The sequence below is a fragment of the Ostreococcus tauri genome, assembly GCF_000214015.3.
Source record: "Ostreococcus tauri WGS project CAID00000000 data, contig chromosome 03, whole genome shotgun sequence".
In the NCBI taxonomy this organism is placed as follows: Eukaryota; Viridiplantae; Chlorophyta; class Mamiellophyceae; order Mamiellales; family Bathycoccaceae; genus Ostreococcus; species Ostreococcus tauri.
In genome coordinates, this window is record NC_014428.2 from 527,257 (window position 1) to 555,232 (window position 27,976).

Consider the following 27,976-nt stretch of genomic DNA (forward strand, 5'->3'; position numbering starts at 1 on the left):
CGCGAGAGCGCGAGCGATGGAGCTCGTGACCGCGATCGCGATCGCGTGCGGGATCGGCGCCGTGAAGGTCTCCCTCGGCGGCGCCGCGCTGTATTACTACGGCGAGCGGTGGTTTCCCGAGGAATGGCGCGCGCGACTGCCGTGGGGGGTGGCGACGGAGGGCGACGAAGGCGAGGACGAACTCGCGCGCGGGAAGGCGAAGCGGGCGTGAGGGTGAAGCGCGTGGGCGCGATGGTGAAGGCGAACGCGTTCGCTCGGTGAGGTGGGACGGGGATGTCGTCGGCGGAATGACTGTACGAATGAAAGCGTCTTCGAGGGGAGAAGACGCGTCGACCGCGATGGTTGTAATTAATAATTAATAGCGAGCTGTGCCAAAGGGAAAGAGTTTTATTTACGTGGGGATGACGTTTTGTGGCTAACGGGTGATCTAGGCGCGTTACAACATTGAACTCACGCGTCGTCGTCGACGCCGACGTCGAGAATGTCAGAGACGAGCCTGTCGCGGAAGTAGTCCATGTGCTTCTGCGAAAATGCGAGCTCGGCGTCGGAGGAGAGGTACTCTGCGTACTTGATCATGAATACACCGCAATCGCATCCATTCTTCTGCAGAGGGATCGATTTCGGGTAGCACTCCTCCCACTCGTCCGGGTCCCATTCCTCGTCGAGCTTGTTCTTCGCCTCGTCGCAAATCCAACGCTTGAGGTTCTTCACAGTCACCGCGGACTCGCCGAGCAGTGAATCGTAATAACTTATTCGTTTCTCGCGAACATCTATCTCGGCTAGCACCCAGTGTACGGCTTGGTGTACGGGAACGTAAATCTTCTCGCAGCGCAAGACGTCGTACTTGAGCCGTTTTGGAAGCGTCCATCGTCGCACGTTTGAATACTCGTACCGCCCGCTGTCTTGGTACAGCTTGTTGATGAAAAAGGTGCTAAAAAAGTGCGCTCTGGGCTGCGTCTCGCCCTCGGACCTGCTCTCCATCACGCGACGCGAGAGCATGCCAATGGCGAAATTTGCCACCTCGTCGTTTAACCATGTCCCCTTTTTCAGGGTGGCGATGTCTTTTCCTGTCGCCTCCAGGGCGCCCTGACCAACAAACGAGGCCTTCGCTAGGATTTTACTCGATGGAGCGCGCAACGCATCTTTCACAGCCTCGAGTTGGGTCGCGGTGAGAGGCTTGAGAAACTTTCTAGCGGCCTTTTCGCGAAGTCGCTTCACCTTGGCCTCCTGTGCTTCCACGGTCAAGCGCTCCAACTGTTCGTCTAGAGCGCTCGCGGTGGAGGACGAGAGAACTTGACGAAGATTTTCCCGTCTAAGCCTTAGACTCTCTTGCATGTCCCGTATCGTCGCCGAATGCTTGGCAGAAAGAGACTCCACTGGTTCGCGGGATGCGGTGCGCTGCCTTGAACGTTCCCACTCAAGCGCCTCCGCGTGCGCCCGCCCCACCATCGTGCCGTTCTCGAATGACGAAATCATCGACTTGAAGCGCTCCAAGCTTCCTGCATCGTCCCACTTTTTCACGCTGCTCACGTACTTCTTCAGCGCGTGTCCAAAGATGTTTACCGCCCCGAATCTCTTGAATGTCGCCGCGCCGCCATATCCTCTCTCACCATCCGTGTCCATGAGTCCGCTCGGCGCCCCTCCCATGGTCGATCCACCGTATCCTCTATACACGATCGCTCCGCTCCCAGCCGCTCTGGGCGTCCCCACGGCGCTCGCTCGTCTCCACGCCGACTCGCGCGCCTCTCGCCTCGCCTCTCGTCCGTCGTCCGTGATTGTCTTCGACCTCTCCAGCGCTCTGCTTCGCCCGCTCACCCCCGCAACGTCCTCGAACGGCCCCAAGCGCCTTGGCGGGATCGCGTACGGATGCGCTCTCGCGTACGCCGCGCGTTCGCTCCAAGGAGAACCTCGGTCCAGCGCGCCGCCCGGCGCGAGCACCGGCGTCAAGTGATCGATCTCGTCCCGTCCCACCCCCACGCGTCCGTGGTCGCGCTCACAACGTTCGAGCGTAGATAACTCCCTCTCTGGCGCCGCCCCGAGCGTGCCGCTCGCCCGGGGCGCGCTCGGAGGGTCGGCGAAGAGCTTAGACCTCGGGGTGGCGTGAAGCTTCGAGCGAAATAAGATGTCGTCGCGGACGCCCGCGCGATCGCTCGTGGGCGTGTTCTCGTCGTGCGAGCGGTGCGAGAGCACCATTCGCGTCGCGAGAGCGATGTGACGTCGGGCGACGACGCCTTGAAGTGAGGATTGGGTGTGGGTCTTCTGAGGGAGCGTTTGAACGTGAAGACGCGTCGAGAACGTCTAGCCATCCCATTGTGTTTAAATACTCTTTTTGACATGCGGTGCTAGTGTCTTGCGCGAAATAGTTGGAGACATGATTAGAGCTTGAGTCTGTCACGAATGAGATCGGCGATGGCGTCCTCGCCAGGGCCAATGTTCTTGCATTCATTGAGCACCTGGACGATGACGTCTTGGCGACGCTTCCACTTCGGGCTTCCCTGCTTCACGCCTGAAGTGCTGAACGTGCGCAGCACCTCCACCGCGGCGGACGGAGGAAGTCCAGTCAGGAGCACAGCAGCAAGATTGAGGTCCGGATCAGGCTTTTCTTCCGGTTTCTCGACGCCCGGTCGAGCGCCAAAGCCAAGGCTTGAGCGGCGCAATATGCTAACTTGCTCTTCCTTCTCCAAGCCGGCATAAATAATCTTGGCCACCTTGACATTACGTTGTGACACAACTCGGAGAATTTCAACACCGTTGTACACGACGCTTCGCAAGTAGTAAGGCATTGCGAACTCGGCGACGCCGACCATGCGTCCTGGCTCGGACATGTTCACCAAACTAATGGCAGGTTCGTTATCACCAAGATTTTCAACCATGATGTCGATGAGCGTGGCGGCACGGGTTAGCTCGAGACCCATGAGCGCTTCTGCACCTCTAGTGTCATTCACGCGCCACAATTGGGCGAGCGCTCGCGCGGCGGCCTCCAAGTTGGATGCACCTTGGAGAATGATTGTGGCGGCGATCGGGTCGTCGTCGGCAGAGAGCTCAGCAACGACCTCTTGGACTTCCTCGATCGATTGAGATCGTTCAAGCTTGATTTGGAGACTCTTCGTACGATCATCCTTGGTTAACGTCTTGGAAGCAGTTTCAGTCGATGCAGCAGCCTGCTTCGCCGCTTCGGCTTCCGCCTTCGCCTTGGCTTCTGCCTCAGCCTTAGACTTGGCATCAGCTTCAGCCTTTGCCTTGGCTTCTGCCTCAGCCTTTGCCTTGGCTTCTGCCTCAGCCTTAGACTTGGCTTCTGCTTCTGCCTTGGCCTTGGCTTCTGCCTCAGCCTTGGCCTTGGCTTCTGCCTCAGCCTTGGCCTTGGCTTCTGCTTCTGCCTTGGCCTTGGCTTCTGCTTCTGCCTTGGCCTTGGCAGCCTTGGCTTCTGCTTCTGCCTTGGCCTTGGCTTCTGCTTCTGCCTTGGCCTTGGCAGCCTTGGCTTCTGCTTCTGCCTTGGCCTTGGCTTCTGCCTCAGCCTTGGCCTTGGCTTCTGCCTCAGCCTTGGCCTTGGCTTCTGCCTCAGCCTTGGCCTTGGTAGCCTTCGCTTCTGCTTCTGCCTTGGCCTTGGCAGCCTTCGCTTCTGCTTCTGCCTTGGACTCTTCCTCAGCCTTGCGCTTCGCTAACTCTACTTCCTTTCGCCGAGCTTCTTCCGCAGCCTTCTTCGCCGCTTCCGCTTGCTTCTTCGCCTGTTCCTCTTCCTTACGACGTTCCGCAGCCTCACGATCTGCACGCTTCTTGGCTTCGGCGGCTTCCTGCTCGGCACGCTTACGCATCTCCTCTCGCTCCTTTTCAAGTCGACGCTTTTCCTCTTCCTCGCGTTTGGCAGCCTTGGCAGCTTCTTCCTTGGCCAGTCTGGCAGCCCTTGCAGCTTCTTCCGCATCCTTCTTAGCCTTCTCGTCCGCCTCCTTATCAGCCTCTTCCTTGGCCTTGCGTGCCTGTTCAGCTTTGCTCTCGAGCTCCTGTTGCTTCTTCATGTCATCACGCGCAAGCTTCGCGGCGGCTCGACGACTCTCTTCTTCGTCCATTGCTAGCTGTTTACGCCTTTCCGAGGCAGCCTTGCGCTCTTCCTCAGCCTTTTCCGTCGCGATACGCAATTCTTCCGCACGTGCGGCAGCCGCCTCGGCCTCGGAACGACGGATTTCCTCTATGCTGATCGAAGCAGATTCTTGGAACATGGCATCAGCACTTTCGGACACGGAGAAGAAACGGCGCGAGTCTTCAGATTGCCTGAGACTCATCTCCGAATCTGTCCGGGCTAAGGTCTCCGCGGTCCACGCAAGGCGTCTAGCGTCAATCTCGGCAATGATAGCCGCAAGTTCAGCTTCAAGTTGCTTGATTCGCATCTCCGCAACCTTTCTGCGCGCATCTTCTTCTTCTCGGAGGAGGCGCTCAGTACGAACCGCCGCGTCCGCCTCTTCGCACACAGCCGCATGGCGAGCATCTTCATTCGCGGTTCTAGTTTGCTCCTCAACAACAGTACGTTGAATAGCCATTTCGGATTGAGAGCGACGCAACTTGAAATCCTCGTAGCTTTGCGCTGCAGCCTTTTCAAGCGATTGAAGTTCCGGAATCATTATTTGAAGTTGTCCCTCCATCTCACTGATGGAAGCCTGAAGGTTCTGAATCATGTTATCGATGGCCATGGGAGACGAAGCAGCGAGTCGTCGAGCGTCGTCCTTGCGTTGTCTTTGTTCCATGATACGCTTGAAGTCGGCGCGTCGTGCTTCTTCCTTGTCAAACAACTCTTTGATCTTCGCGGCGAATGCGTCAATCTCTTTCTGCTTTCGTTCGCATGTTGCATCGAAATCAGCTCGACGTTGCTTCTCCGCGGCTTCCTTTTGCGCGATGAGATCCGCGGCTTGCTTGCGGCGCATCTCTTCTTGAGTTCGCACGAATTCCTCCTTCGCCTCAAGCTCTGCTCTGAATTGATCGAGAATGTCGGGAAGTTCGTCTCTGAAACGATCGCGTCGGGCGTCTTCTTTGGCAATCAAGTCTTCGTCGATCTTCTTTTGGGCTGCATCTTTCTGGTCCCACGCCTTTCGTCGAGCTTCTTCCTCTGCGCGACGCATGGCTTCGTTGCGAACGAGCTTCTTGAGATCCTCGCGCATCTGCAACAGTTTGGCGTCTTCACGTTGACGTTGCGTGGCATCTTCAGAACGCAATCGGGAATCCTCTGCGATCGCTTCTTCCCGAGCCTTTCGGAACTCCGCGACTCGTTCAGCTTCATTTTGTAGAGCGGTCTTCGCCGCAATGTCAGCTTCACGACGACGGCGTTCGATCTCGCGCATGAAGTCATCGATTTCTTGGCGCTTCCTGCTCAGTTCGTTCGTGTGATCAGCGCGTCTACGATCCTCAGATGCTCGAAGCTCTTCTTCAGCTCGTTGTCGAGCACCAAGCTCATTCTTGAATGCTTCACGACGAGCAAGCTCGGAAGCCCACGCAGAGGCTTCATCGTTGCGAATCTTGGTGATTCGCTCCTCCTCGGTGTTTCGTCTAGCCTCTTCTTCTGCAATCTTCTGTCGCTCCGCCTCAGCTGCCTTACGGATAGCATCTTCAGCCTCGCGAGCTCTGGAATCTTCCTTCTCGCGACGAGCCTTCTCTTCTGCATCTCGGCGAGCTTGTTCTCGTTCCCAGTCATCTCGGCGTTGATCTTCTCGGTTTCGGATGCGTTCCTCTTCTTCCTTACGCCGCTTGAGCTCTTCCTGGGCACGAAGTTGACGTTCCTTCTCGCTTGCGATGGCCCGCTCGAGAACCTCCTTCCTCATGCGATTTTCGGCTTCCTGCGCGCGTCGTTTATTCTCAGCTTCCATACGCAAACGCTGTTCCTTTTGCTCCATGTCGCGCAGTCTTTGTTCCGCCATGGTGCGTCTGCGATTTTCAGCTTCAATTCGATCAGCTTCCTTTCGGGCAGCCTCGGCGGCCTGAGCATCAGCCTCTCGTCGACGGCGTTCTTCTTCCTCGCGCTTTCGACGTTCGGCTTCCGCAGCATCGGCCAGATCTTTCTTGGCCTGTGCTCGTCGCGCGTCTTCAGCTTCGCGTTGCAACTGTTCACTTGTCTTGAAGTTATCCTTATCAATCATGAAGTTGATGCGACGGTTGTCTTCCATCGTGCGTCTAAGACCCTCCTGAGAGTTGAAGATCAAGTTAGCCTTTTCCTGTTCCTTTTGACGCAGCTCTTCCTCTTGTCGTTTGAGCTCTTCTTCTCTCGCGAGTTCTTCTTCGCGACGTTTGTTCTCTTCACGACGTTGGTCTTCTTCCGCGCGCTGCCGATCTTCTTCATTGCGCGCTGCTCGTGCAGCATCATCGTAAGCGCGTCGCCTAGCGTCCTCAGATTCTCGTTTCCTACGTTCAGCTTCTTCCGCAGCTTCAGCTTGAGCCGCTACGCGTTCGCGTCGTTGATCTTCATCAGCAATCTTACGCTTTTCCGCTTCCTCGAGCATTGCGATCTGCTCAAGTTGGGCCTTGTGAGCCACGTCAGCACTGGTAATACGCCTTGCCTCCTCGGCGTTGATGCGAGCCAACTCTTGGACGTACTTCTGACGACGGTTCTCTTCCTCGTCCTTGAGACGCATGCCTTGTTGCTTGAACTCCTCAAGCGCGCGTTTCTTCGTGACGAGCTCATCATCTTCAGACTTGCGTCTATCAGCTTCAGCCTTTGCCGCTGCACGCATCGCAGCCTGTGCGTTCGCCGCACGAATCTCCTCCGCCCTCAGAGCAGCTTCCATCTCTTGCTTACGCCTATCAGCATCAGCATCCGCAGCGGCGCGTCGATCCATAAATTCCTTTTCGAAATTGACGATTGAGTTCTTAAGAGCGGCGATCTCAGCCTCGGCGTCGCGGCGACGCTTATCTTCCTGCTCCCGCCGTCTCAACTCTTCTGCCTCCATGTCGCGAAGTTTCCTCAGAGCTTCCTCACGGCGACGTTCCTCCGCTGCTTGACGATCTTGTTCTTGGCGTTCGAGACGAGCGCGTTCATCATCCACCGCGCGTCTAATGTCTTCGAGGGCTTGTTCCCGTCGAAGCTCTTCAGCGTCTTGGAGACGACGTTCTTCATCAAGTTCACGGGCATGTTGATCATCCCAAGCTCGTCTACGAGCTTCTTCAGCGGCACGATCGGAAGCAAGCTGGTCGCGCGTCCGTTGCAACTTAGATTCAGCTTCAGCACGACGTCGATTTTCGTCGTCCTGCAATCGTGATTCACGTTCCAAGAGAGTACGAGTTTCCGCGTCAAATCTCTGCCTCAGCTCAGCCTCTTGCCCCTTTGCAGCCTCGAACGCTCTTTTCGCGTTCTGCACTTCCAACTCGCCCTGTTGACGTCGCCGAACGATGTTGGCGCGCATCTGATCGATTTCTTCACGACGGCGTTCGATTTCCGTCTTCAGCCTGGCAACGGTCATTTCACCATTACCGTCAGGTCCCATGAGGTCGTTCAGCTCGCCCTTCTTAGTCTCTGTGATGATCTTCGTGGTGATGATCTCCTCGGAGTAAATCGCTTCGCACTCATCGTAGAGCTTGTTGATTCGATCCTTCTCACGCTGACGACGCTGGTTCTCCTTACGGCGCAGCTCAGCCTCATTTTCGACAGCCTTTTGGAGAGCGTCCTCCGCAGCCTTACGTCGTTTGTCTTCATCCTTGCGCAGTTTGCGTTCCGCAGCATCGATTCCATCCCGATACTGCTCATCGGGCAACTCCTCGCGCTTACGAGCGATACGCTTGTTCACCTTTTCTCTCGTGACAATTTTAGTCGTCTTCGTGCGTCCGTCAATGCTGTACATGACAGACGTGGTGAGAGTACCGGACGCTTCACCGATGGAAGATGCGACCTCACGCAACTTGACTGGTTTCAACTCAAGCAAGTGTATGAAGAGGTATACGACGAAGGCAATGACGGCACCAATGATACTCGCGTATTCCATGTTGACGACGTACGTGTAAAATGCCCCAGAACCCGAAAAAGCGCCGGCTTCAATCAAGTAAGACACACCCGAAAGAAGAGAGAACAAGTTTGGCGCTGCCGCCACACCAATCGCGATCATCGCCCGAGGGTTCACGCCTCGGAAAAACCAGTACGGCCCCTTCTTATCACGCGTCTGCATCGCCTTGCGCGATAACTTACCGGCTCGCATGAGCCAGAAATCGCACAGGATCACACCGAGGACGGGAGAAACCAAAAGCGAACCGACGCCGATGATCCATGAAGCAGCAGCTACGACTTGCTGCCACATCAATTGAGCGGGCGCGAACAATCCCACCGCACAGGTGATGATGAGCGCAGCTTGCTTGGAAGAAATTGTACCACCCAAATAATTCTTCTTTTTCGCCCAAGGAAGCGAAAACTCCTGCATGTACGCTTGCGGCCCGACAACGTTTGCTGCACTGTTGGTGACGAGTGAAGCAATCGCGATGGAAGCGAACAAAACAGGCTTCGGTGCTTGAGCAATGGCCGCCGCGACGATGGCAAGCAATCCAGACAGTATGGGAAGCCAGAAAAATTGCCCGATGGGGGCGGTTCTGGAGCCCTTGATGTGTGCGGTGTAATCAGGATAGACGGCCGCCAGCGTCACCCACACACCCACCATGAGCCAAGCGTGCTTCCAAAATTCATCCGGCACCGGTCCGGGTAAACCAGCCGAAATAAGGGAGCCAACCGCGGTCTGAGGAATGCCCTCACGGAATGCATAGGCGGCGAAACCGGCCACGAGAGCCAGGACTGTTTTACCAGAACCGAGAAGCCTGGTCGACGGAACCGTGCGGAGGGAAATCGCAAGCTGCACTATCCAGAATGTCGCGTACGAGATCGCCCTCACAGCCACATCGCTCTCAATGCTCCGCGCAACGAAAGTCGCCTTGAACAATCCGAATACGGCCTCTCCCCCGACGAGGGTCTGCACGGCGTAGAGTAGAAACCCGAGCGTTGCCCGGCACGCGTCGGCGAACTCTGCCCCCCAAATCCCAAAACTCGAACGAGCCAAGATGGGCATGTTGAGCTCATACTTCGCCGCCGGATAGCCGATGGCGGACAGGAACGGCATCGCCATCAGAGTACCGATGAACGTCGCCCCCCCGAGCTCGTACCACACCAGCGGCGCAAGCGTGTGCAAGTTCCACCGCACGAATCCATACGGGACAGAGTACATCACCGCGCACGTCGCGAGCGCCGCCCACAGCGACAACTCTCGTCCCTTCTCGATCGCATTTTCCTCTGTCGTGGGCGGAATGATCAAATCCTCGTCCCCCGGCGCGACGACGAACCCTTCGTCATCCTTATCGTCGTCGCCCGTTTGATCCGCGTACCCCAAGCCGACGCCACCGACGCGCGTCGACGCGTCTCGCCCCTTCCCACGCGACGCATGCACCACCGCCGCGCGCTCACGGCGCCCTCGACCTTCACGCACGCTTCCCATTCGCATCACCCGCGCGACCGTCGCCCGTCGTTGCCCATCGTCCTCCGTCCACGATCGCGAGCGAATTCCCAATCGCCCGTCATTCGCCCGATCGCGCACATCTTCCCCCCGCTCGCCCCGACGCGCGCTCGCGCGCCCATCGCGCCCGAGCGCGCGCGCGGTGACGCTCGCGCGCATGCCACCGATCGCGACCGCGCGCTTCGACGCGCGCGCGTGTGCGGGGTCGACCGCGCGCGCGCGATCGGGCCGACGCGCGGGGCATTTTCAATTCCCACCGCCCGAGGTCGCGATCGTCGCGCACTGTTCGCCCACACACATCGCACCCACACCCCGATCGACCCGCCCCCGTCGCGCGCGATCGCGGTGATCGATGGACGACCGATGGACGATCGATGGATGACCGATGGACCCACCGATCGACGACCGATCGACGCACCGATGGACGATCGATCGACGCACCGATCGACCCACCGATGGACGACGAGGCGATCGATCGACGCGGGACGACGCGCGTCGGGCGCGAGTGCGCGACGGCGAGCGATGCGCGCGGTGGCGAGCGCGCGCGCGCGCGCGTCGTGGGCGACGGGTGCGACGCGGGTCGAGCGACGACGCGTGCGCGCGCGGGCGGGGAAGACGGCGTCGGGGGGGTACGAGGCGCGAAATGAGTTTGTGATTCCATCGGGCGACGGCGCCGTCGTGAAGCGATTCGAGGAGGAGATGGCGCTGCGGGTGCGGGTGGCGAAGGAGTGCGGGGCGAGTGCGGTGGCGTTGGTGAAGCTTAGGGCGAACGAGTACGCGTTCGAGCAGACGTGGGCGAGTAAGGAGGCGTACGAGGCGTACATGAACACGCCGGCGAGACGACGATCGCATCTCACGGTTGGGGTCTATCAGAGATTGCCAAAGGATAAGTGGAGCGTTCCGGAGAACTTCACGCCGCTTCTGTGGTGATTTGAAAAAGTCGATGGAACTCTGATTTCAAAATGTTCGTCCCGATGTGGTGATGCGAGTGCTAGCTTGCGCGTATTCAGTGATTCACCGTCGCGCAAAAATGTAAGTATCGAAGTGTTATTCCTTCCCTCTTTGAACATCTCTCCCGCGTCTCTCCCGCGCGATCGCGAGATGACAAAAACGATTCGATTTTTTGATGATCTACACCCCGATCTTGCTGTTGTACAGATCGAGGAAAACGTCCGCGCCCCACAGCGGCGAACCATTCGCTCCCGTGAGCGGCGCCGCGGTGAAAGCCGCGTCCAACGAATTTGGGTCCGTGCCTTGGTCGGGAGAAAACACCAGCAACGTCAAGCCTACGAAGAAAAAAATCGGAGCCGCGATGGCGCTCGCAATCACGGCGTAAACGACGTTGACGTACTCTTCCCTGGATATGACGGACGTCGTGTCGCCCATTTGTCGCTGAAAGCTCTGCCACTCCAACTCGATGAGCACGTCCAAGAACCACGAAGTTTCGTTCTTTTCGGGTGGACACAAGGTGTTGTAAAACATGTTTACCGCTGTCTCCTCGGCAAGGCGCTCGAGCTCCTGCTCCTCCTCCGCCGGGGTCACGAAAACCGGCATGTCCTCGGACTGACTCCCCGGCTCCGGGTCGGTGCGAAAGTCCACCCTATCGAGACGACTGACGATCATCCCGTCCGGATTCACCTTGTACGTCGTCCGTCCGAACAGTCGACACTTCATGTCCCGTCGTCGCTCGCTCTCGTTCGCGGCCGCTGACTCGGACGCTCCCTCGACCAGCTTCTGCACCGCGCCCTCGTGCATGGACGAGAGCAAGAGGTTGCTCAATTTTTTCCCAAACGTCACCCCATCCCATTCCGCGGTCCACTGTATGAGCAAAACCCCGGGCTCTATCGACGACGCCCTACGCGTGATAAACTTGAACCGCTTCAGCGCCGACGACGTGGCGTCTCCGAAGTGTCCCATCAAAGTTCCGTACTCCGCCGACCCCCTCACCGCGTGCACGTCGTTGTTGTACTCCACGTTCGGCGCGAGCGCGGTGCGCAGCGACGACCGCGACAAGAACGGATCGCTCTCGAACTCCTCTCGCAACTGCGTCGTCACCGCGATCTGCCGCTCGAGCGACGACCCGATCGCGTTCGCACGTCGCGAACCGCGCCTCGTCGAGCTCGCTCGCCCGTCCTCGCAGCCTTCGTCCCGTCGCGCCTCGTTCCCATCCTCGCTCGCGGCGCCGCTCGCGTACGCCCCGCGCGGTGTCGTGGACGCTCGCGCGCACCGTCGCGAACATCGCCGCGCGGACGATCGATCGCCGCCCGCGAGCGCGCTCGCGGGCGACGACGACGACGACGCCACCATCGCGCGGGGACGTGCCGGCAACGACCGCGGTGGGTCCCCGACGAACCCTCGTGGACGGGAAACCCCGATTGGGACATCGATGGGTCGTCACCGGACGATCGAGTGACTCGTGGACGACCCATTGGTGGAGCATCGCATCGCCACATCGCGTTTGTGGAGATCCAATACGAATCGTCCCAACACCAGGGCGTGGGTGTGGTCTCGGCGCGTTTTTAGGGCTTTCAAGCCGCATCCCTAGGTCGATCGTGTCGCGCGTCGCCACCGCCTCTTCGCGACGCGATCCGCCGAACGATCGCTCAAATGGCGCCTCAAATGTCTCAAAAGGAGGCCGACATCGCCATGATGCTCGCCGCCGGGTGCCACCTCGGCACGAAGAACGTCGACTTCCAAATGGAGCGCTACGTGTGGAAGCGCCGCGCCGATGGGATCCACATCATCAACTTGGGGAAGACGTGGGATAAGCTCATGCTCGCCGCTCGCGTGATCGTTGCGGTGGAAAACCCGCAGGACGTCATCGCCCAGGCCGCGCGCCCGTACGGTCAGCGCGCGGTGCTCAAATTCGCCCAATACACCGGTGCGAAGGCTCTCGCGGGTCGTCACACCCCGGGGACGTACACGAACCAAAAGGACGCCGTGTTCGCGGAGCCGCGCGTTTTGGTCGTCACTGATCCGCGCACGGACGCGCAGCCGATTTCGGAGACGGCGTTCGTGAACATTCCCACGATCGCGTTCTGCGACACGGACTCTCCGTTGAAGAACGTCGACATCGCGATCCCGGCGAACAACAAGGCCAAGCAATCGATCGGTTGCCTGTACTACCTGTTGGCGCGAATGGTGCTTCAAATGCGAGGCACGATCTCGCCGGCGAACCCGTGGGACGTCATGGTCGACTTGTTCTTCTACCGCGATCCGGAGGAGCTCGAGGCGAAGGAGCAAGAAGAAGAAGAAACCGCCGCCGCTGCGGCTGCTCCGGCTGCGGACGCTGGATACAACGCCGTGGCGGACGCCGCGTACGGCGCCGAGTCTTGGGACGACCAAGCCGGCGCTGGCTTCGGTGCGCAGGCGGGCAACTGGTCCGAGGCTCCGGCGCCGACCGGCTGGGACGCCCAGCAAGGCGGTGACTTTGGCCAAGGCTTCGGTGCCATGCCGCCGCAAGGGTACTAAGCGCTCGTCGTCGATTTCCCGGCGTCACGGCGATCGCGTCGCCCCGATTGAAATCCTCGTTTGATCTGGTGATACACGCGCCACTTAACTTCTAGGGAGCGGAATAGCCAGATACGAGATATATTCTGAAACGGTAGAGAGTTTGTAGTCGAAGAAAAGCAACAACCGTAAGGCGTCTCGATTCAAACTACGTACGTACAATGTTACATAAGTCTCTCGCTAATCGAGATCTACGTCCGCTCATTCACCGAACGCACCACGTTTGCGATCTCTGCGTCGAACAACTCGCACCGCACCGGCATCTCCATCTCATAAAACGGATTCTGCAGCGCGTAGGCGTAAAACGCCTGGTGCGCCCTGCGCAGCGTCCCGCGCGCGTCCACCGTTCCCTTCGTCGTCGTCATCACGATCTTCGTCCCCGTCTCCGCCTGAAAGCAATACAAATCAAACGTATCGCACTCCACGCTCTCTATCCCCACGCACCCGCGCGTGGGCGAAACCTTTCGCGCGATCGCGTGCATCGAGTGCCACACGCTCGCCAACCGCAGCGTCGCGTTGGCGTCCAATCGCATCGCGTGCGTCTCCCCTCGCCCGTCCACCGCGTCGAACGCGCGGTGATAAATCAATCCACCCGACTTGTTGATCACCCACACCGAGGTGATCCGTCCCGGCGCCATCGCGCTCGCCGCGCAAGCGCCGAGCGCTCGCGCGTCCACCGCGTGTGCGACGCCCGCGACCGGCGTCGTCGTCGACATTTTCGCGAAGAAATGAAATTTCACCACGGGGGGGACGCGCGACGATGTTCGGGACGATCCTGACCCCCTCGACGTCACCAGTCATGAACCACCAAAAAATTTTCACGTCACATTTTGCCCCGAGGCAAAATTTCGTTCGGGCGATGTTGATATTTTCGTCGCGCGCGCGTACTGTGGCGGCGCCGAACGCACTCCCGGGTAGGTTTTTAACCGCCAGCGCGGCGCCGTGTGCCCGCGCGCCGTCGCCGTCGCGCGCACTCGCGGGCGCGCGCGGAGCGAACGATGGGGGCGGCTTCGATGACGGTCGGTGGTGCGCGCGCGGGCGCGGTGGGCGCGCGCGTGGATCGCGAACGGGTGCACCGCGGTGGCGCCGTGCGCGCGCGGCGGGGCGAACGCGTGCGCGCGTGCGCGAAACGACCGGCGCCGGGCGGGCGATTGTATAACTTCTCCGCGGGACCGGCGACGTTGCCGATCGATGTTCTGGAGGAGGTGCAGCGCGATCTGGTGGATTATAAGGGCAGCGGTATGAGCGTGCTGGAGATGTCGCACCGCGGGAAAGATTACATGGCGATCGCGGCGAAGGCGGAGGCTGATCTGCGAACGCTGGTGGGGATCCCCGACAACTACAAGGTGCTGTTTCTGCAAGGTGGAGCGTCGACGATGATGGCGTCGAACTGCCACAACCTGGCGGGGGCGACGGATAGCGCGGATTTCGTCGTCACGGGCGCGTGGAGCGTCAAGGCGCAAAAGGAAGGCGCGAAGATGCTCGCGAACGCGAACATCTGCGCGACTTCCAAGGATCAAAAGTTCACGACGATCCCGGATGTTTCTACGTGGAACCTCACCGAGGGCTCGAAGTTCGTGCACATTTGCTCCAACGAGACCATCGGCGGCGTCGAGTTCAAGGAGGTGCCCGACGTCGGTGGTCGCACGCTCGTGGCGGACATGTCGTCCAACTACTTGTCCAAGCCGATCGACGTGAGTAAGTACGGCGTCATCTATGGTGGTGTTCAAAAGAACATCGGCCCGGCGGGTCTCGGCATTTGTATCGTTCGCGATGACCTGATTGGCAACGTTCGTCCGGACACGCCGTCCATGTTTGACTACAAGCTCATGGCTGACAACGACTCGATGTACAACACTCCATCGTGCTTCACTTGGTACGTCTCCGGCCTTGTCTTCGCCAAGCTCATCAAAGATGGTGGCCTTGAAGCGATGGAGCAGCGCAACATCGAAAAGGCGAACGTCTTGTACAACGCCATCGACTCCAGCGGCGGCTACTATGTCAACCCGGTGGACAAGAAGTACCGTTCTCTCATGAACGTTCCGTTCACCCTCGCCGGCGGCGAAGAATTGGAAAAGAAGTTCCTCGCGGAAGCTAAGGAAGAGGGTTTCGAAGCGCTCAAGGGCCACCGCTCCGTCGGCGGTGCTCGCGCGTCCATCTACAACGCCATGCCAAAGGAAGGCGTCGAGGCGCTCGTGTCCTTCATGAAGGACTTCCAAGCCCGCAACGCATAAGAAAGAAACTAACTAACTGGTATTATAATGCAATATCCTAGATACCGACTATGAAGCGTTCGCGCGTCCACCACGGCTCGAGCGCTCGTAATACAGTTCCCGCAGGTCCTAAAGAGCACTCGCTGTGGATGTGCAACTCTGAAGCTTGTAGGCCCAACCTTTCGTCTGGCTTCTGCACGCGAACGTCACCGTCATCATCCGGGGCGCGATACAAAGTCTCCCCCACTAGTGGCGATCCTAAGGCGGCGAACTGTGCTCTGATTTGGTGTGTACGTCCCGTTAATAGCTCGACCGTCGTCTCAAAATATCCTGAGCCGACTTCTTTACACTCAATCACGCGCAAAATACAGCGCTTTGGTACGCTCACGCCACCGCGCTCGCCCCCACCTCGAACCATAACCTTTTCAATCTCACTCGCGACGTCTGCCGTCCTCACCTCGGTCAAAATCATTTTTCTCGGTCCCTCCGTTGCCGGCTCTGCATCGTGTATGTGTATGCCGGTCTCGACCGCTCTCGATGTCAACACTCGATACAGCTTGGTGACCGATCGCTTCGCGAGCATATCACCAAACTCCTTCGCGAAAGCGCTCGTCGTTGCCAGCACGAGCACCCCCTCTGTGCCCACATCCAGCCTGTGCACCGGTTTCAGCGTCCCCTCTCTCAGTCCCATCGCCCTCTCCAACATGGCCAGACACGACTCGCGCACGTTATCCACGGTCGGCGTCACGCTCACCCTCGCCGGTTTATGCGCCACGACGAATCCGTCCCCTCTCTTCAGCACACACCGCTCCCACACCGTGGAATGCGCCTCAGGAAACCGCTTCGGCGACACGTGCACGCGCAGATAGTTTCCGTCCCGCAACGCGCGCTCGTTCTCCGCGGCAACCAACCTCCGCGCCCGCGCGTCTCCCGGGACCCCTCTGAGCGACCTCGGGGGCGGTGCATCCGCGAACCACACCGCGCCAAAGTCCACGAGCTCGCGCGCGTACGCCTCGTCCACGCCCTCACACTCGAGCTCGCGCGCGAGGTACGTCGCCACCGAGCACGTCCCGCCCGCGACGTCCACGACCAAGTGTCGCGTCACCGCGGGCGCGGGCGGATCCGGAAGTGGGTGTAAACGAAGCGCGGCGACGCGTCGACCGGTCGACGACGCGGCACAGTGCGCGAGTCGAGACGCCGAGAGCGCCATGGCGTCAGAGAATGGCGCTCGGGCGTTGCAAAGTGTACTTTTTGGGCTCGCCCGTGGTCGACTCGCGTTCGACGCGCCCGCGCGCGCGCGATCGATCGCAAACGGGCGTGCGAGCTCGGAATAGGATTTTATTCCGCGCCGATGAGGTCGATGGCGACGAGGCACGCGTCGCGGGGCTCGACGCGCGGGCGAGACACGCGAGGGAGGTGCTCGGAGCGAGCGTTGGTTCGACCATTCGCGCGGGCGTGATCGACGAAGGGCGGTGCTCGGGGACGATCATCGCGGACGACGGGGACGATGGAGAGTTTATCGTCGCTCTGAGTGCTCGAGAGGGGTCGACGCGGGCGCCGAGGGTGGACCTGTTGCTCGCGACGCCAAGGCCGAAGGTTTTGAGACGAATGTGGGCGCCGCTCGCGGCGATGGGCGTGGGGCGCGTTTTCCTGGCGAACGCGAGCAAGGTGGAGCGGTATTACTTTGACTCGAAAGCATTGGAGCGCGAGACGATTCGCGAGGAGATTTTGAGAGGACTAGAGCAGGCTGGCGATTATATAGTGCCGCAAATCGGCGTCGCGAAGCGGTTGCCTCCGATTATCGACCGCCTCGCGGGGAAGCTCGAAGGCAACGACATGACGAACGGATTCGAGTGGTTGCTCGGAGGCGATAGGGCGTGGACGCTTGATGTTGACGTTTTGCTCCTGGCACATCCCGGAGAGTCTCGAACGAGCGTGGCTGATGCGCTCGCGGGAGTGGACGAGAACTCAAGAGTGCTCATCGCCATCGGTCCGGAGGGCGGATGGACCGAATACGAGCTCGACATGCTCGAACACGCCGGATTTAGAAAAATTGCGCTCGGTACAAGAACGCTCACGACGGACGTGGCGTGCATCTCCCTTATTAGTGCCGTTCGCGAGCGGTTGCAGGCGTGGGAGTAGCGTCAAATTTCTAGAAATTTTGCAGCAAACTAGGACTAGGTAGGATTTTAGGACATCGCGAAAACGATGTAAAGGCAATAGAGCATCATGCATGGATACGTGACAATCATGCGTTTACCCTCAGACTGTGGCATGGCCTGTATCAATCCCGTGCTCGCCTTACGCGAGCTCCACATCACGCACAACGCAGCCAACGCCATGCTGAGCGTCCCCGTCTTGGAAGGCAAAAAGAGCACGATCGCGCTGTATCCTACCATGGGCAGCAGGGCATAGCCCAGAATACTTCCACACCTGTTCAACCCGATACCGTCGCCGCCGCCGATGATTTGGTTCAGCAACCAGTACATGGACAGTGACGCGAGCGTGCTCCAACCCAAGATGTATCCAAAGTGGAGCTTTCCCGCCAACAGGTGCAGCGCCCCCATGGCCATGCAAAACATCAGCGGTCCCGCCAGATCTTCGTCCGAGGTATCCTCCTGCTTGAACGGGTGCAGCACCCCCATCGTTCGTCTATAAATCTGCTTGGGATCGACGCCGAGCTCCTCCAGGAGCGGAGGCTCATCCTCCTCTTGCCCCTGGAAAGACGCCCCGCCCTGGTGCGCTCCACCGAACCCGAACCCGTATCCATCTCCGCCAGCCTGCGGTGGGTACGCCGTCGTCCCACCGCCCGCGTACGCCCCACCGCCCATCCCCCCGCCGTACGCGGCGTAGTTCGGGTACGCCTGGGCGTTGAAATCCATGAACTGCATGTTCCCGCCCGCACCGTGCGCCTGCCCCTGCGCGCCCGGCGGAACGTTCGCCATCGTCAGCGACCGAGGCGCGCGGATCGAATCCACCGACCGCGCGCACCGACGACCGCGCGCGCGCGAGTCACACAGTGCCGTTCGTCGCGACGCGCCTCGTGTTTCTCGTGGATTCGATCGCGCGCTCTTACACGGCGTTAAAAAAATCACACTAGGCGTCGTCGACCCATAGTGTGCGATGCATCACATAGCGCGTCTCTCGACTTCGACCGCGCGCGCGCACCGCGCGCGCCGTCTCTTTGCGACGCTCAAGATGGTGCGTGCGACGACGTCGACGACGCGCGCTCGATGGAGAGCGGTGCACGGACGTTCGATGACGCGAACGCGCGCGCGAGGCGACGGAGCGCTCGTTCGTGGAGACCACGGGCGGGCGCTCGTGGGCGCTCGCGAGGCTCGATCGCGCGTTCGCGCGAGTCGCTCGTGATGTCCGGGAGCGACGCGAGCGACGCGATTGAGGGCGCGGAGACGACGGGCGACGATAGTACGGATGTCTATGCGTCGTTCGATGCGCTCCGGGGTCGTCACGAGGGATGAGCGACGTCGGCGAGGGGAGATTGAGGCTTTGGAGACAGACCCTAAAGCTATGGGAAGCCGCTGAGAGAGAGGACTGACCGGAAACGCTTCGTTTAACCCACGCAGCCGTCCAACAAGACCTTCAAGATCAAGAAGATCCTCGGGAAGAAGCAAAAGCAAAACCGCCCGCTTCCCCAATGGATCCGCATGCGCACGGGTAACACCATTCGGTACGTATCTTAGGTTTTTTCGCCGCGTGAGACGACTTGCGCGAATAGACCGGGCGAGCGTTCGATGATCGTTTTGCTCGTACTTCCCTCGCGAACATGCACTGACCTCACGTCTGTTCGATGCGCAGCTACAACGCGAAGCGCCGCCACTGGAGACGCACCAAGCTCAACTTGTAAACTGAGCGTCGCGTAGCGGGTTTAGTGTGGACGCGTCGCGTGTTTTCCTGCGTCGTTTAGCGATCGATCGCGACGACGGCGAGGAAGGCGCGCGCGCGTATTAGCGGATTTCATAAGATCATAGCTCTTTTGACTCACCTCGTCGGTCCGCGTCGCGCGCGCTCTCGCCTCCGCGCTCTCTCGTCTCGACGCGCGGTCTTGTTGCGTGGTCTTGTTACAAGCGAGCGCGTCATTACGACGCGTTCGTTTCTCTCGCGTCGGTGAGATTATCGAGAAAATGTGGTTCAACGCGCTATATTATGAGTTCGCGTCATGTATCTCCGGCCGTTCGACATCGCTCTCCCCGTCCCCGTCCCCGTCCCCGTCGTCCCGCGCGCCCAGCGCGCGTCGCTCGCGTTCACGCCTTCCCCACGTTCCCGCTCGTCGTCACGCTCGCCCGCGCGCCCTCTTCACCCGCACTCAACCTCAACGCACTATCCTCCGTCGCGGTCGCGTCCCTCTTCTGTCCCTCACCCCCCACGTCCCCGCTTCCCCCGCGCGCGCGGTCCAACGACTTCCGCATCGCCCAATCCGCCGAATCAAAGTGTTTCACGTCTCTCGAGATCAACCGCGGCTTGGGCGCGAGATCACCGTATTTCGCTCGAAACGCCGCGCCGCCGTCGTCGCTCGCCATCGCGCGCGCGCGCGCCCGAGCGTCGGCGCCGCGTCGGCGAACGCGCGGCATCCGACGCGGACGCGCGATCCCGTCGACGAAAGGTCCGCGTGTGTGTCGATGAGACGAAATCTCCCGACCGACGCCGCGTCGATGGTCGTCACGAGTCGTGACTCACGGTGTGCGAGACTCGAGCGCGTCTCCGTCGACGTCACCGATCGCGCGCGCCCGCGACCGCGCGGCGCGTCGACCGCGCGCGCGCGCGCGATGGCGACGACGCGAGCGACGCCGTTGGCGTCCGCGCGCGCGCGCGTGCGCGCGCGCGCGCGTGGGCGGGAGCGCGGGCGAACGCGACGATGGGGGATGATGAGGCTGGCGATGGACGCGCGAGGGACGCGGCTGGCGACGACGACGCGGTCGAGGGGTGGGAACGAGGGTGGGGCGGAGGAGGAGATGACGCCCGAGGACGTGTTCGAGGCGGCGGCGAGGGAGATGGAGGCGGAGGACGCGCGAGAGCGGGTGCTGTCGGAGACGGTGGTGAAGAAGGCGACGACGCGGGCGACGACGCGGTCGAAGCCGATGGGCGTCGTCGATGCGGTGAGGAATCCGGAAAATATCGTCAAGGCGTTGGTGGCGTCGTTGTCGGCGGGCGTCGTCGCGACGCTCGCGCGGGACGCGGGGTCCACGGCGGTGGGCGTGGGCGTCGCCGTCGTCGTCATCAAGGCGCTCGAAACCTTGTTCAGGGACCCGGACGCGCCCAAGGTGAGCTTTCAGGACTCGATGAAGAACGATCTGAAGCCTCTGAAGAAGTTCACGACGAGCGCGTCCGTGATGGCGAGAGGGGTGGCCGATTCGTTTGACGAGGTTTTCAGTGGCGAAGGCGGGCTCTCGTTCGGCGGCGCCGCGGAGGTTGCTGAACCGACCGTCCCGGCCCAGAAAACCACGGTCACCGACACCGCTGAGATCACCAAGACCTTGATCACCGAGATGAAGGTGGAGACGAATGAGATGGTCGAGGAGGTCAACCCTACCATCGCCTCCACGCCGGCGAAGACAAAGGACGAGGCTACATGGATGAACGCACTGCTGAACATGAGCTATAGCGAGCAAGTGATCGAAGACATTCGAGTGATGGACGCGAACTCGGTCGAGGCGGCGAATTCGAAGCGTCTCGGATACAAATTCACCCCAGCTGAGCCGCAAAAGATGCCGACGACGGAGTACTCGTGGGCGTCTGAGGAACGGGACTACGACGTCGAGAGGTACGAAGGGATGGATCGCGCGGGTGCGTTGTCTGCTCAGGTGAGCTCTGTGCAAACGACGACCACTTCGACGGCCGTCGCGGTGGAAGCAAAGTCCGCGAAGACCACAGCGGGCGTGGAGCCTGGCGAGTTGATAGCTACCATGAACGAAGCTGATGGAGATTACTCGTCCTTCCGCAATCGCACTCGCTCAGCGCTCGGTTTGCCGCAGATTCAAGAAGAAGAGAACAAGCAAGAAAAGAATAACACCGCCGCACGAAAGTTCTCTTGGCAAAAGGCGATGAATATCATCGTTAAACTTCTCATTTTTGCCATCGTGGCGGCTCTCGCTCACGGCGTGCGTCGTCAGTTCCTCGCATAAACGAGGTGCTGCGCGGTCTTTGTAATCAAAAGTGAGCCTAATGTGAAATACAATTATGCGAAGTCCTAGGATTTGAGAAGAATTTCGAGTACGGCGTTCGGTTGGATTCGCACCGCGTCTTCGTCGTCCGCGATCAACGTGTCCGGAACCTTGAAAATCTGAAGCACTTGTACGGGTTTGACCTTGAACTTGATCGCGATTTGCTCTCGGAGCTCGAGGTATGTTTGGCATCCGAACGGAATCTCTCGGTAGTACCGTTCGTTCGGGACTTTAACCTTCAGGCAAACCGCCACTCCTTCGGTAGCGTGTTGTTCGACTGTATCCGTCTTCATGCGCATACGACGGGTATTATCTATCACCGTGGCCGCATCTTCCGGCGTCAATACAGCAGCTTCTTGTAACTCAGTGAAAAATCGAATCTTCAATGTTTCCGGTCGCAACTTTGCCGGCGCAGAAGCGCGTCTACTGATCGTGAGATGCACATCTAATAAAAAACCGTGCTTGATATCGTACACGAGCTCGATGATTGGCAAGTAGCCCTCCCAGCGTGTGATGTCCTCCTCCTGCCATCTCACTCGCTGAAGCGTCGTATCTTCATCCGCGACACCATCTTCTCCGATGATCGACTTAAAAGCCAAGTATTTATCGAGCGCATCGACGTTCAGAGGCTTGTTTACCTTGATTCGATACGATATCGCGCCCGCAGACTTGTCGTCGATTTCTCTCGTCAAGTAGTACATGACGCACGCCACACCGGCCCACACCACGAGACTGAGAATGAACCAAACGAGTGGTTTGTTCATGAATGGGTCAACGATGTACGATCTCGCCCACTCAGTGTGCACGACGCTCCATTCACCCGTGAGACGATCAAGCAACTCAAATGCGAGTATTCCTGAGAAAACAAATAACATCACGTACAGACTCGTGCCTTGCTTGGTGTTGGACTTCATCTGCATCAGCATCTCACTGCTGTTTCCTCGAATGTCTTCGTGCACACGCAGCGCGTGGGATTCCGCGATGGTGTCCGCCATGATTTGTAACGCATCAATCTCTTTGCGTGCCGCCATGACAATTTTCTGCATGTCAAGCACGCGCACCTCCAGGTCAGCAATCATAACATCCAACCCGAGCAGGCTGTACAGGCGTCTGCCAGTCTCAGTCTGTGGTGTGGCGTGAATACTCGCGTCTTGTTCGATCGATTCCTTCAGGTAGACGAGGATCTCTTCCAGTAAAATGACATCCTTGGAAGTCTCACCAAGCGTGCGGCGGATTTTTGCCACGCTGTTCGGATCCTCTTCATGATGCCTGATCATCAGACGAACGCTTTTGAGAATGTCATCTGTCATAAATATTCGGTTGAACACGTTGTGGACGAAAACATCCCTCGATGTGATGGATAGATACATGAGCATCACAGGTTCTTGCGCCTTTGCATTCGGTCCACTGAGCAAAATACCATGTGAGCCAGTGATGACGACGTCACGATCGGTCAGGTCGTGTGCTTCGCGCGTGTCGCCCAAAATTTGTCGAAGTTCATTTTCGAACGCATCTTTGTCCATGTACATATCCGCAGCTTGCTGAGGAGCGATGCGCTCAGCGATGATGACGTTGATTTTGTCGCGTCGCTCCGAGTGATTCAAGAAAACAGTTCGAAGTAAATCTCGTTGGTGATCGCTCAGAAGCGAATCCAAAATCTTACTCGAGTCCATGTGTACATCTACGAGCAAACGAGCAAGGTTATCCAGAGAGATATTGTCCAAAATGCGGTCCATGACAGATTCAATCAAGAGACCGTGCACGACGGTCCCGTCTTTCCGCAAGTGAATTCCGAAATGTTCGACTTGAATGATACCATCATCCTCTGGGTAGTACACTTGAGCCTCGATGTTGGCGAATGTCGTCATATCGTGATCCAAGATGCTCACATTCGTCAAACCCGTGGGGATTTCGCACTCGGTGTTAGTGGACTGCGCGTCTATCTCGGGAGTGAAATAACCGCCCTGACAACGATCGTTTGATCCGAGCTTCATGTTGAGCTTGACAATCTGGTTCACACCGAACGGCACGAACTCGCCGACCAACACTGTGACGTTCGAAATAGTGATGACTTCGTCCAAATCATCGCGAATCGTGCTATCCTTGGCCGCGCTCTCTGCCGCACGATGCGAGTTCGAAGACGTCACCGGACCGCCCACTCGCCGAAGCGCTAAGGGAAGATACGGAGATACGACGTAAGATACGTCCTCCACATCCGTAATACTCGATTCGAACGAAATCGTCTCGTTTCTCAGGTAAAACTTCTCGTCCTCCCACGAGACTTGCAAGAGCTTGCCGTCGGCGATGCACAATTCGTCGACCAGTAGCCTGTCCTCCACGTGCATGCGCTTGGCCACCAACGCCAGACCCGCGGCGGTGATCTGAAAGGCCAAAACGCTCTGATGCTCCGTGCTACTCAATCGCAAACCACGAAGGAGCGCGCCCTCGATCAAATCGTCCAAGTCATCCACCCCCTCCTGCGACACGTTGAGATACACCCGCGAATTCTTCACGACCGTCGACTCGGGCGCGTAATCGTACTCGAAAACCTTCTGCACGATCCCCTCGTAAATCAACACCAACAGCGGTAACTTTCTCACCCATCGCTCCTTCTCCCGCGCCGTCTGCGCGCAGTTCGAGTACTTGCTCACCAAGTACAACAATTTAAGGTGCTGATTCGTCCAGTAGTCGTCGTGAAATTCCCTCTTCGTCCTCGGCGCGAGCTGCACCGCGCCTTCCTCGCGCTCTCCCCGCACGACGACCCCGCGCCGTGCGCGCTCTCCCTCGTCGTCATCCACGCGCACCGTCGCGATCGCGCCTCGCTCGACCTCGCTCGTCCGCGCGCCCATCGTTTCGTCCCGCGGCGCGTCCCATCGCGCGGCCGTCGTCGTCGTCGTCGTCGTCGTCCTCCCTCGTCCGGGTTCGCTCGCGTCGCGCGCCTCGGCCTCGGTCATCCCTCTCGACGTCGCGCGCGCGCGCGCGTCCATCGTCGCGCGTCCGTCGTCGCCAACACGATCGAGTGATTGTCAAAAGACCGCGGGTCGACGCCTCGACGCGCGCGCGCCCGACGCCCGTCGCGCGCGCGCGCGCACGGACGAATCGATCGTCCGCGCGCGCCGCGTCGTCGCGCGGGCGCGTGCGAGGCGCGGTGTCGCGCTCGGGCCCGTCGTCGAATTCAACGACGGGCGTCCACGGACGGGTGTTCGACGCCCGGGGACTCTTTGACGAGTCGTGACTCGTGACTCTCGGCGTAACGCCCGTCGGGCCTCGGGACGATCGCGTCGCGACGCCCACGCGCCACGCCCGCGCGCGCGAGGACGATGTGCGACGACCCGGTGTGGGGCGAGAACGACCCGTTCGGGGCCCCGTCCGTGATCCTGCACACCACGCACGGCGACGTCGCGCTGGAGCTGTACTATAAGCACGCGCCCAAGACGTGTGAGAATTTTTTCGAGCTCGCGCGCCGAGGGTACTACGACGGCACGGTGTTCCATCGCGTGATCGCGGATTTCATGGTGCAGGGAGGGGATCCCACGGGGACGGGACGGGGGGGAGAGAGCGTGTTCGGGGGGAAATTTGAGGATGAAATCAGTAAGGGGCTGAAGCACGTCGGCGCGGGGATCCTGAGCATGGCGAACAGCGGACCGAACACGAATAAGAGTCAGTTCTTCATCACGCTCGCGGCGACGCCGTGGTTGGATGGGAAGCACGCGATTTTTGGTCGGGTGGAGAGCGGGATGCACGCGGTGCGGGCGATGGGGGCGGTCAAGGTGGACAAGAACGACAGGCCGCTCAAGGAGATCAAGATTATTAATTGCACGTGCGACGATAGAGGTTTTAAGTGGTACTAGCGGTCGCGTTGTAACGACATTAGGTCAAATCATCATCTTCATCCGTGGCGTCGCCGTCGACGCCTTCGACGCCCATTTTCACCGCGAGCGCCCCGAGCTCGTGCGCCGGATTCGGCAGTTTCGCGGCGAGACGAGAAAATGAGACGTCCAGGAATCGCACGCACGAGCTCGTGGAGATCGCGTTCTTGATTTTGTCCACGCTACCGTCGCGATATGCATTGAGCAACAGGTACGCGGTGTCGCGCTCCTCGCTGTTCTCGAATCCCGGAACTTCGTGCACGTCGCTAAACGTGGACTGCGCTCCGGAGCCGTCGCCGTCGTACAGCAGCGCCACGATGGCGCTCAGATATGCCTTGGCGAGCGAGTTCATCTGTCCCGCGCGCGAGCACGATTCAGCGTACTTCAAGCACGCCGTCGCGGCGTCTTGATACAGCTCCGCGCGCAGGAGCACCGCGCCCAACCGCCGATGGTGCTCGCTCGCGTACACGTCCTTCCCGTCCTCCTCGAGATCCTCCAAACACAGCCTGAGCAGCGCCGCCGCCGTCTTCATATCACTATCCTCGATCAACCTCGCCGCTCGACTGAGACTTTCCGCCCCAGCCTGCGCGCGGTCGCTCCGCGTGTACGCCTCGCGCGCCCGCTCCGCGCTCGCCAACACCGCCGCGCCGTCGTACGGCGTCGCCTTCGCGTACGCCTCCGTCGCTCGCTCGTACGCCTTCGCCGCGTGCCAGTGGTTCTCTTCAAGCTCGCACGCTCGCGCGCTTCGCTCCTCGGCGTCCGCGGCGTCGGCGTGCGCGCTCGACGCTCGGAACACTCGAGCGGCTTCTTCGTAGAGCTCCGCGGCTCGTTCGAAATCCGGCTTCCATCTCGTCAGCGTGGGCTTCATGTACCCGTCGGCTTTCTTCCGAAGGTTCTTCGCGTTGATCTCGTTCGTCGACGGCATGATGGGTGGACGCGGGGAACTGTGAGGAGATCTGGTTAACGGTCGAGACATGAAAAAGGTTGCGTAGACGTCTCGCTAAGCCGATTAAAAGTCTACTTGTCTGACTTGAACGAGCTGTCGTACGACGCCGCGGGTTCGAGCTTCTTCGCCTCGACAAGCTTGCGGACAGCCTTCATGAAGTCGTCCTGGACGCAGTAGTCGCGGTCGTCTCTAATGGCAAACATGCCAGCCTCCGTGCACACGTTTCTCATGTCCGCGGCGTTGAATTCCTCGGCGATCTTGGCGATGGATTCGTAATCAATCTCCCCCTCTTTGTTCAGCTTTTGCGCGTGAATCTTCAGTACCTCAACGCGACCCTGCTCGTTCGGAAGCGGGATCTCAATCTTTCTGTCCAGACGACCAGGACGCATTAACGCTGGATCCAACACGTCCGGTCTGTTCGTAGCCATGATCATCTTCACCTTGCCCAAGACGTCGAAACCATCGAGTTGATTCAAAAGCTCCATGAGCGTGCGCTGAATCTCCCGATCTGCGGACGTACCTTCGGAGAAACGCTTCCCTCCGATGGCGTCGATTTCATCCATGAAGATGATGCACGGCTCATGATCGCGAGCGTATCCGAACATCTCTCTGATCAACCTCGCCGATTCACCGATGTACTTATCCACTATAGCGCTAGAAACAATTTTCAAAAAGTTGGCGTCGATGTTGCTCGCGATCGCCTTGGCGAGCAACGTTTTCCCCGTCCCCGGCGGACCATAGAGCAGCACCCCCTTCGGAGGGGCGATGCCCACTCGAACAAAAAGCTCCGGGTTCATCAGAGGCAGCTCGATGGACTCCCTGAGCGCGCGAATTTGCTCCCCGAGCCCACCGATCGAGCTATAATCCACGTGTCCTGTGGACTCACTCAGCATGTTGAACACCAACGGGTCCACCTCTCTCGGGAGCGCGCGCATGATCGTTAGCGTCGTCATGTCCAACGTCACGCGCGTCCCGTTCACGAGCTTACTCTTATCGAGCTTCGTTCTGCACCCAACGACGTACCTAGGTCCCGAGCTCGCCTTGACGATGAACCTATCCTCGTCCAACTGTCTCAACACCTCGCCGATGATTTGCCCCATCGACTGCAGCGCCTTCAGATCCTCCTCCGTCTTATCGTACGTCTTACGAATATCGATCAACTCGAACCTCGACGCGCGCACCCTGGCCTCGAGCTCCTATATCGCGCACGTTCCATCGTCAGTCGTCGTTCGCGTCGTTTAACGTCCCTCGCGAACGATCGCGTCGCCCTCGCGCGTTCGAGATCCCACCTTGTGCTGCAGCAGCAGTCCCGCGTACTTCCTCAGCGCCTCCTTCTTGGGATCAATCGGCGCGCTCGGCGTCGCCACTCCCTCCATCGCGTTTCCGGGCGTCGTGGGCGTCTCCACGTCGCCCTGCGACATCGCCACCGCGTCGGATCGCTCAAAGTTTAGATCTTTTCAATCGCGCAACGATTCCCCGCGCGCACCCCTCGCCCTCGGCGCGCGCGCGTCCGAACGACCGCGGGTCGATCGCGCGACGTCGCGCGCGTCGTCCTCTTCCACGCGCACCGCGCGCGCGTCGCGTCGCGGCGCGTCGAGCTGTGACGCGCTGCAGGGCGAGGCATCGCTCCCGCGGCGGTCAAACGTCCGCGCGCGTCGCCCAGGGCGTCGCGCGCGCGCGCGCGACGGGGCGACGACTCGAGGACATGGACGCGCGCGCGTCCGCGCTCTTCGACGCGATCGAGCGCGTCGACGCGTTCGTTCCGGGACGCGTGTGCTTGGTGGGCGAACACAGCGAC

The 27,976-nt window shown here is 59.7% G+C and overlaps 18 protein-coding genes across 18 annotated transcripts; 8 read left to right on the forward strand and 10 right to left on the reverse strand.

The window, feature by feature from the left end:
* Positions 1–16: 16 nt before the first annotated feature.
* On the forward strand, positions 17–211 carry OT_ostta03g03190 (unnamed product; the record flags this gene model as incomplete). The annotated part of the gene is made up of 1 exon (XM_022984795.1): positions 17–211. One exon carries the CDS (start codon positions 17–19, stop codon positions 209–211), a length of 195 nt encoding a protein of 64 aa, XP_022838523.1.
* A 239-nt stretch (positions 212–450) lies between these two features.
* OT_ostta03g03200 (Peptidase C48, SUMO/Sentrin/Ubl1) lies at positions 451–2,193 on the reverse strand (the record flags this gene model as incomplete). Its single annotated transcript, XM_003078183.2, has 1 exon — positions 451–2,193. One exon carries the CDS (start codon positions 2,191–2,193, stop codon positions 451–453), a length of 1,743 nt encoding a protein of 580 aa, XP_003078231.2.
* Positions 2,194–2,375: 182 nt separating this feature from the next.
* OT_ostta03g03210 (Permease, cytosine/purines, uracil,thiamine,allantoin) lies at positions 2,376–9,620 on the reverse strand (the record flags this gene model as incomplete). The annotated part of the gene is made up of 1 exon (XM_003078184.2): positions 2,376–9,620. The coding sequence occupies one exon, from the start codon at positions 9,618–9,620 to the stop codon at positions 2,376–2,378; it is 7,245 nt and encodes a 2,414-aa protein (XP_003078232.2).
* A 363-nt stretch (positions 9,621–9,983) lies between these two features.
* On the forward strand, positions 9,984–10,391 carry OT_ostta03g03220 (unnamed product; the record flags this gene model as incomplete). The annotated part of the gene is made up of 1 exon (XM_003078188.1): positions 9,984–10,391. The coding sequence occupies one exon, from the start codon at positions 9,984–9,986 to the stop codon at positions 10,389–10,391; it is 408 nt and encodes a 135-aa protein (XP_003078236.1).
* Positions 10,392–10,592: 201 nt separating this feature from the next.
* Positions 10,593–11,768, reverse strand: OT_ostta03g03230 (unnamed product; the record flags this gene model as incomplete). The annotated part of the gene is made up of 1 exon (XM_022984796.1): positions 10,593–11,768. One exon carries the CDS (start codon positions 11,766–11,768, stop codon positions 10,593–10,595), a length of 1,176 nt encoding a protein of 391 aa, XP_022838524.1.
* A 300-nt stretch (positions 11,769–12,068) lies between these two features.
* OT_ostta03g03240 (Ribosomal protein S2, eukaryotic/archaeal) lies at positions 12,069–12,932 on the forward strand (the record flags this gene model as incomplete). The annotated part of the gene is made up of 1 exon (XM_003078190.2): positions 12,069–12,932. The coding sequence occupies one exon, from the start codon at positions 12,069–12,071 to the stop codon at positions 12,930–12,932; it is 864 nt and encodes a 287-aa protein (XP_003078238.2).
* Positions 12,933–13,162: 230 nt separating this feature from the next.
* Positions 13,163–13,687, reverse strand: OT_ostta03g03250 (Sybindin-like protein; the record flags this gene model as incomplete). Its single annotated transcript, XM_003078191.2, has 1 exon — positions 13,163–13,687. One exon carries the CDS (start codon positions 13,685–13,687, stop codon positions 13,163–13,165), a length of 525 nt encoding a protein of 174 aa, XP_003078239.2.
* A 282-nt stretch (positions 13,688–13,969) lies between these two features.
* On the forward strand, positions 13,970–15,205 carry OT_ostta03g03260 (Phosphoserine aminotransferase; the record flags this gene model as incomplete). Its single annotated transcript, XM_022984797.1, has 1 exon — positions 13,970–15,205. The coding sequence occupies one exon, from the start codon at positions 13,970–13,972 to the stop codon at positions 15,203–15,205; it is 1,236 nt and encodes a 411-aa protein (XP_022838525.1).
* A 37-nt stretch (positions 15,206–15,242) lies between these two features.
* OT_ostta03g03270 (Pseudouridine synthase, RsuA/RluB/C/D/E/F) lies at positions 15,243–16,394 on the reverse strand (the record flags this gene model as incomplete). The annotated part of the gene is made up of 1 exon (XM_003078193.2): positions 15,243–16,394. The coding sequence occupies one exon, from the start codon at positions 16,392–16,394 to the stop codon at positions 15,243–15,245; it is 1,152 nt and encodes a 383-aa protein (XP_003078241.2).
* Positions 16,395–16,405: 11 nt separating this feature from the next.
* Positions 16,406–17,326, forward strand: OT_ostta03g03280 (Ribosomal RNA small subunit methyltransferase E; the record flags this gene model as incomplete). The annotated part of the gene is made up of 1 exon (XM_022984798.1): positions 16,406–17,326. The coding sequence occupies one exon, from the start codon at positions 16,406–16,408 to the stop codon at positions 17,324–17,326; it is 921 nt and encodes a 306-aa protein (XP_022838526.1).
* Positions 17,327–17,373: 47 nt separating this feature from the next.
* On the reverse strand, positions 17,374–18,129 carry OT_ostta03g03290 (Yip1 domain; the record flags this gene model as incomplete). Its single annotated transcript, XM_003078195.2, has 1 exon — positions 17,374–18,129. The coding sequence occupies one exon, from the start codon at positions 18,127–18,129 to the stop codon at positions 17,374–17,376; it is 756 nt and encodes a 251-aa protein (XP_003078243.2).
* Positions 18,130–18,382: 253 nt separating this feature from the next.
* On the forward strand, positions 18,383–19,049 carry OT_ostta03g03300 (Ribosomal protein L39e, conserved site; the record flags this gene model as incomplete). Its single annotated transcript, XM_022984799.1, has 3 exons — positions 18,383–18,385; positions 18,769–18,872; positions 19,001–19,049. 3 exons carry the CDS (start codon positions 18,383–18,385, stop codon positions 19,047–19,049), a joined length of 156 nt encoding a protein of 51 aa, XP_022838527.1.
* Positions 19,050–19,446: 397 nt separating this feature from the next.
* On the reverse strand, positions 19,447–19,722 carry OT_ostta03g03310 (unnamed product; the record flags this gene model as incomplete). Its single annotated transcript, XM_022984800.1, has 1 exon — positions 19,447–19,722. One exon carries the CDS (start codon positions 19,720–19,722, stop codon positions 19,447–19,449), a length of 276 nt encoding a protein of 91 aa, XP_022838528.1.
* A 246-nt stretch (positions 19,723–19,968) lies between these two features.
* OT_ostta03g03320 (unnamed product) lies at positions 19,969–21,324 on the forward strand (the record flags this gene model as incomplete). The annotated part of the gene is made up of 1 exon (XM_003078198.2): positions 19,969–21,324. One exon carries the CDS (start codon positions 19,969–19,971, stop codon positions 21,322–21,324), a length of 1,356 nt encoding a protein of 451 aa, XP_003078246.2.
* A 65-nt stretch (positions 21,325–21,389) lies between these two features.
* Positions 21,390–24,212, reverse strand: OT_ostta03g03330 (unnamed product; the record flags this gene model as incomplete). Its single annotated transcript, XM_003078199.1, has 1 exon — positions 21,390–24,212. One exon carries the CDS (start codon positions 24,210–24,212, stop codon positions 21,390–21,392), a length of 2,823 nt encoding a protein of 940 aa, XP_003078247.1.
* Positions 24,213–24,683: 471 nt separating this feature from the next.
* Positions 24,684–25,214, forward strand: OT_ostta03g03340 (Cyclophilin-type peptidyl-prolyl cis-trans isomerase, conserved site; the record flags this gene model as incomplete). Its single annotated transcript, XM_003078200.1, has 1 exon — positions 24,684–25,214. One exon carries the CDS (start codon positions 24,684–24,686, stop codon positions 25,212–25,214), a length of 531 nt encoding a protein of 176 aa, XP_003078248.1.
* Positions 25,215–25,233: 19 nt separating this feature from the next.
* On the reverse strand, positions 25,234–26,157 carry OT_ostta03g03350 (Tetratricopeptide-like helical; the record flags this gene model as incomplete). Its single annotated transcript, XM_022984801.1, has 1 exon — positions 25,234–26,157. The coding sequence occupies one exon, from the start codon at positions 26,155–26,157 to the stop codon at positions 25,234–25,236; it is 924 nt and encodes a 307-aa protein (XP_022838529.1).
* Positions 26,158–26,249: 92 nt separating this feature from the next.
* On the reverse strand, positions 26,250–27,599 carry OT_ostta03g03360 (26S proteasome subunit P45; the record flags this gene model as incomplete). The annotated part of the gene is made up of 2 exons (XM_022984802.1): positions 26,250–27,374; positions 27,468–27,599. 2 exons carry the CDS (start codon positions 27,597–27,599, stop codon positions 26,250–26,252), a joined length of 1,257 nt encoding a protein of 418 aa, XP_022838530.1.
* Between the last annotated feature and the right edge of the window lie 377 nt (positions 27,600–27,976).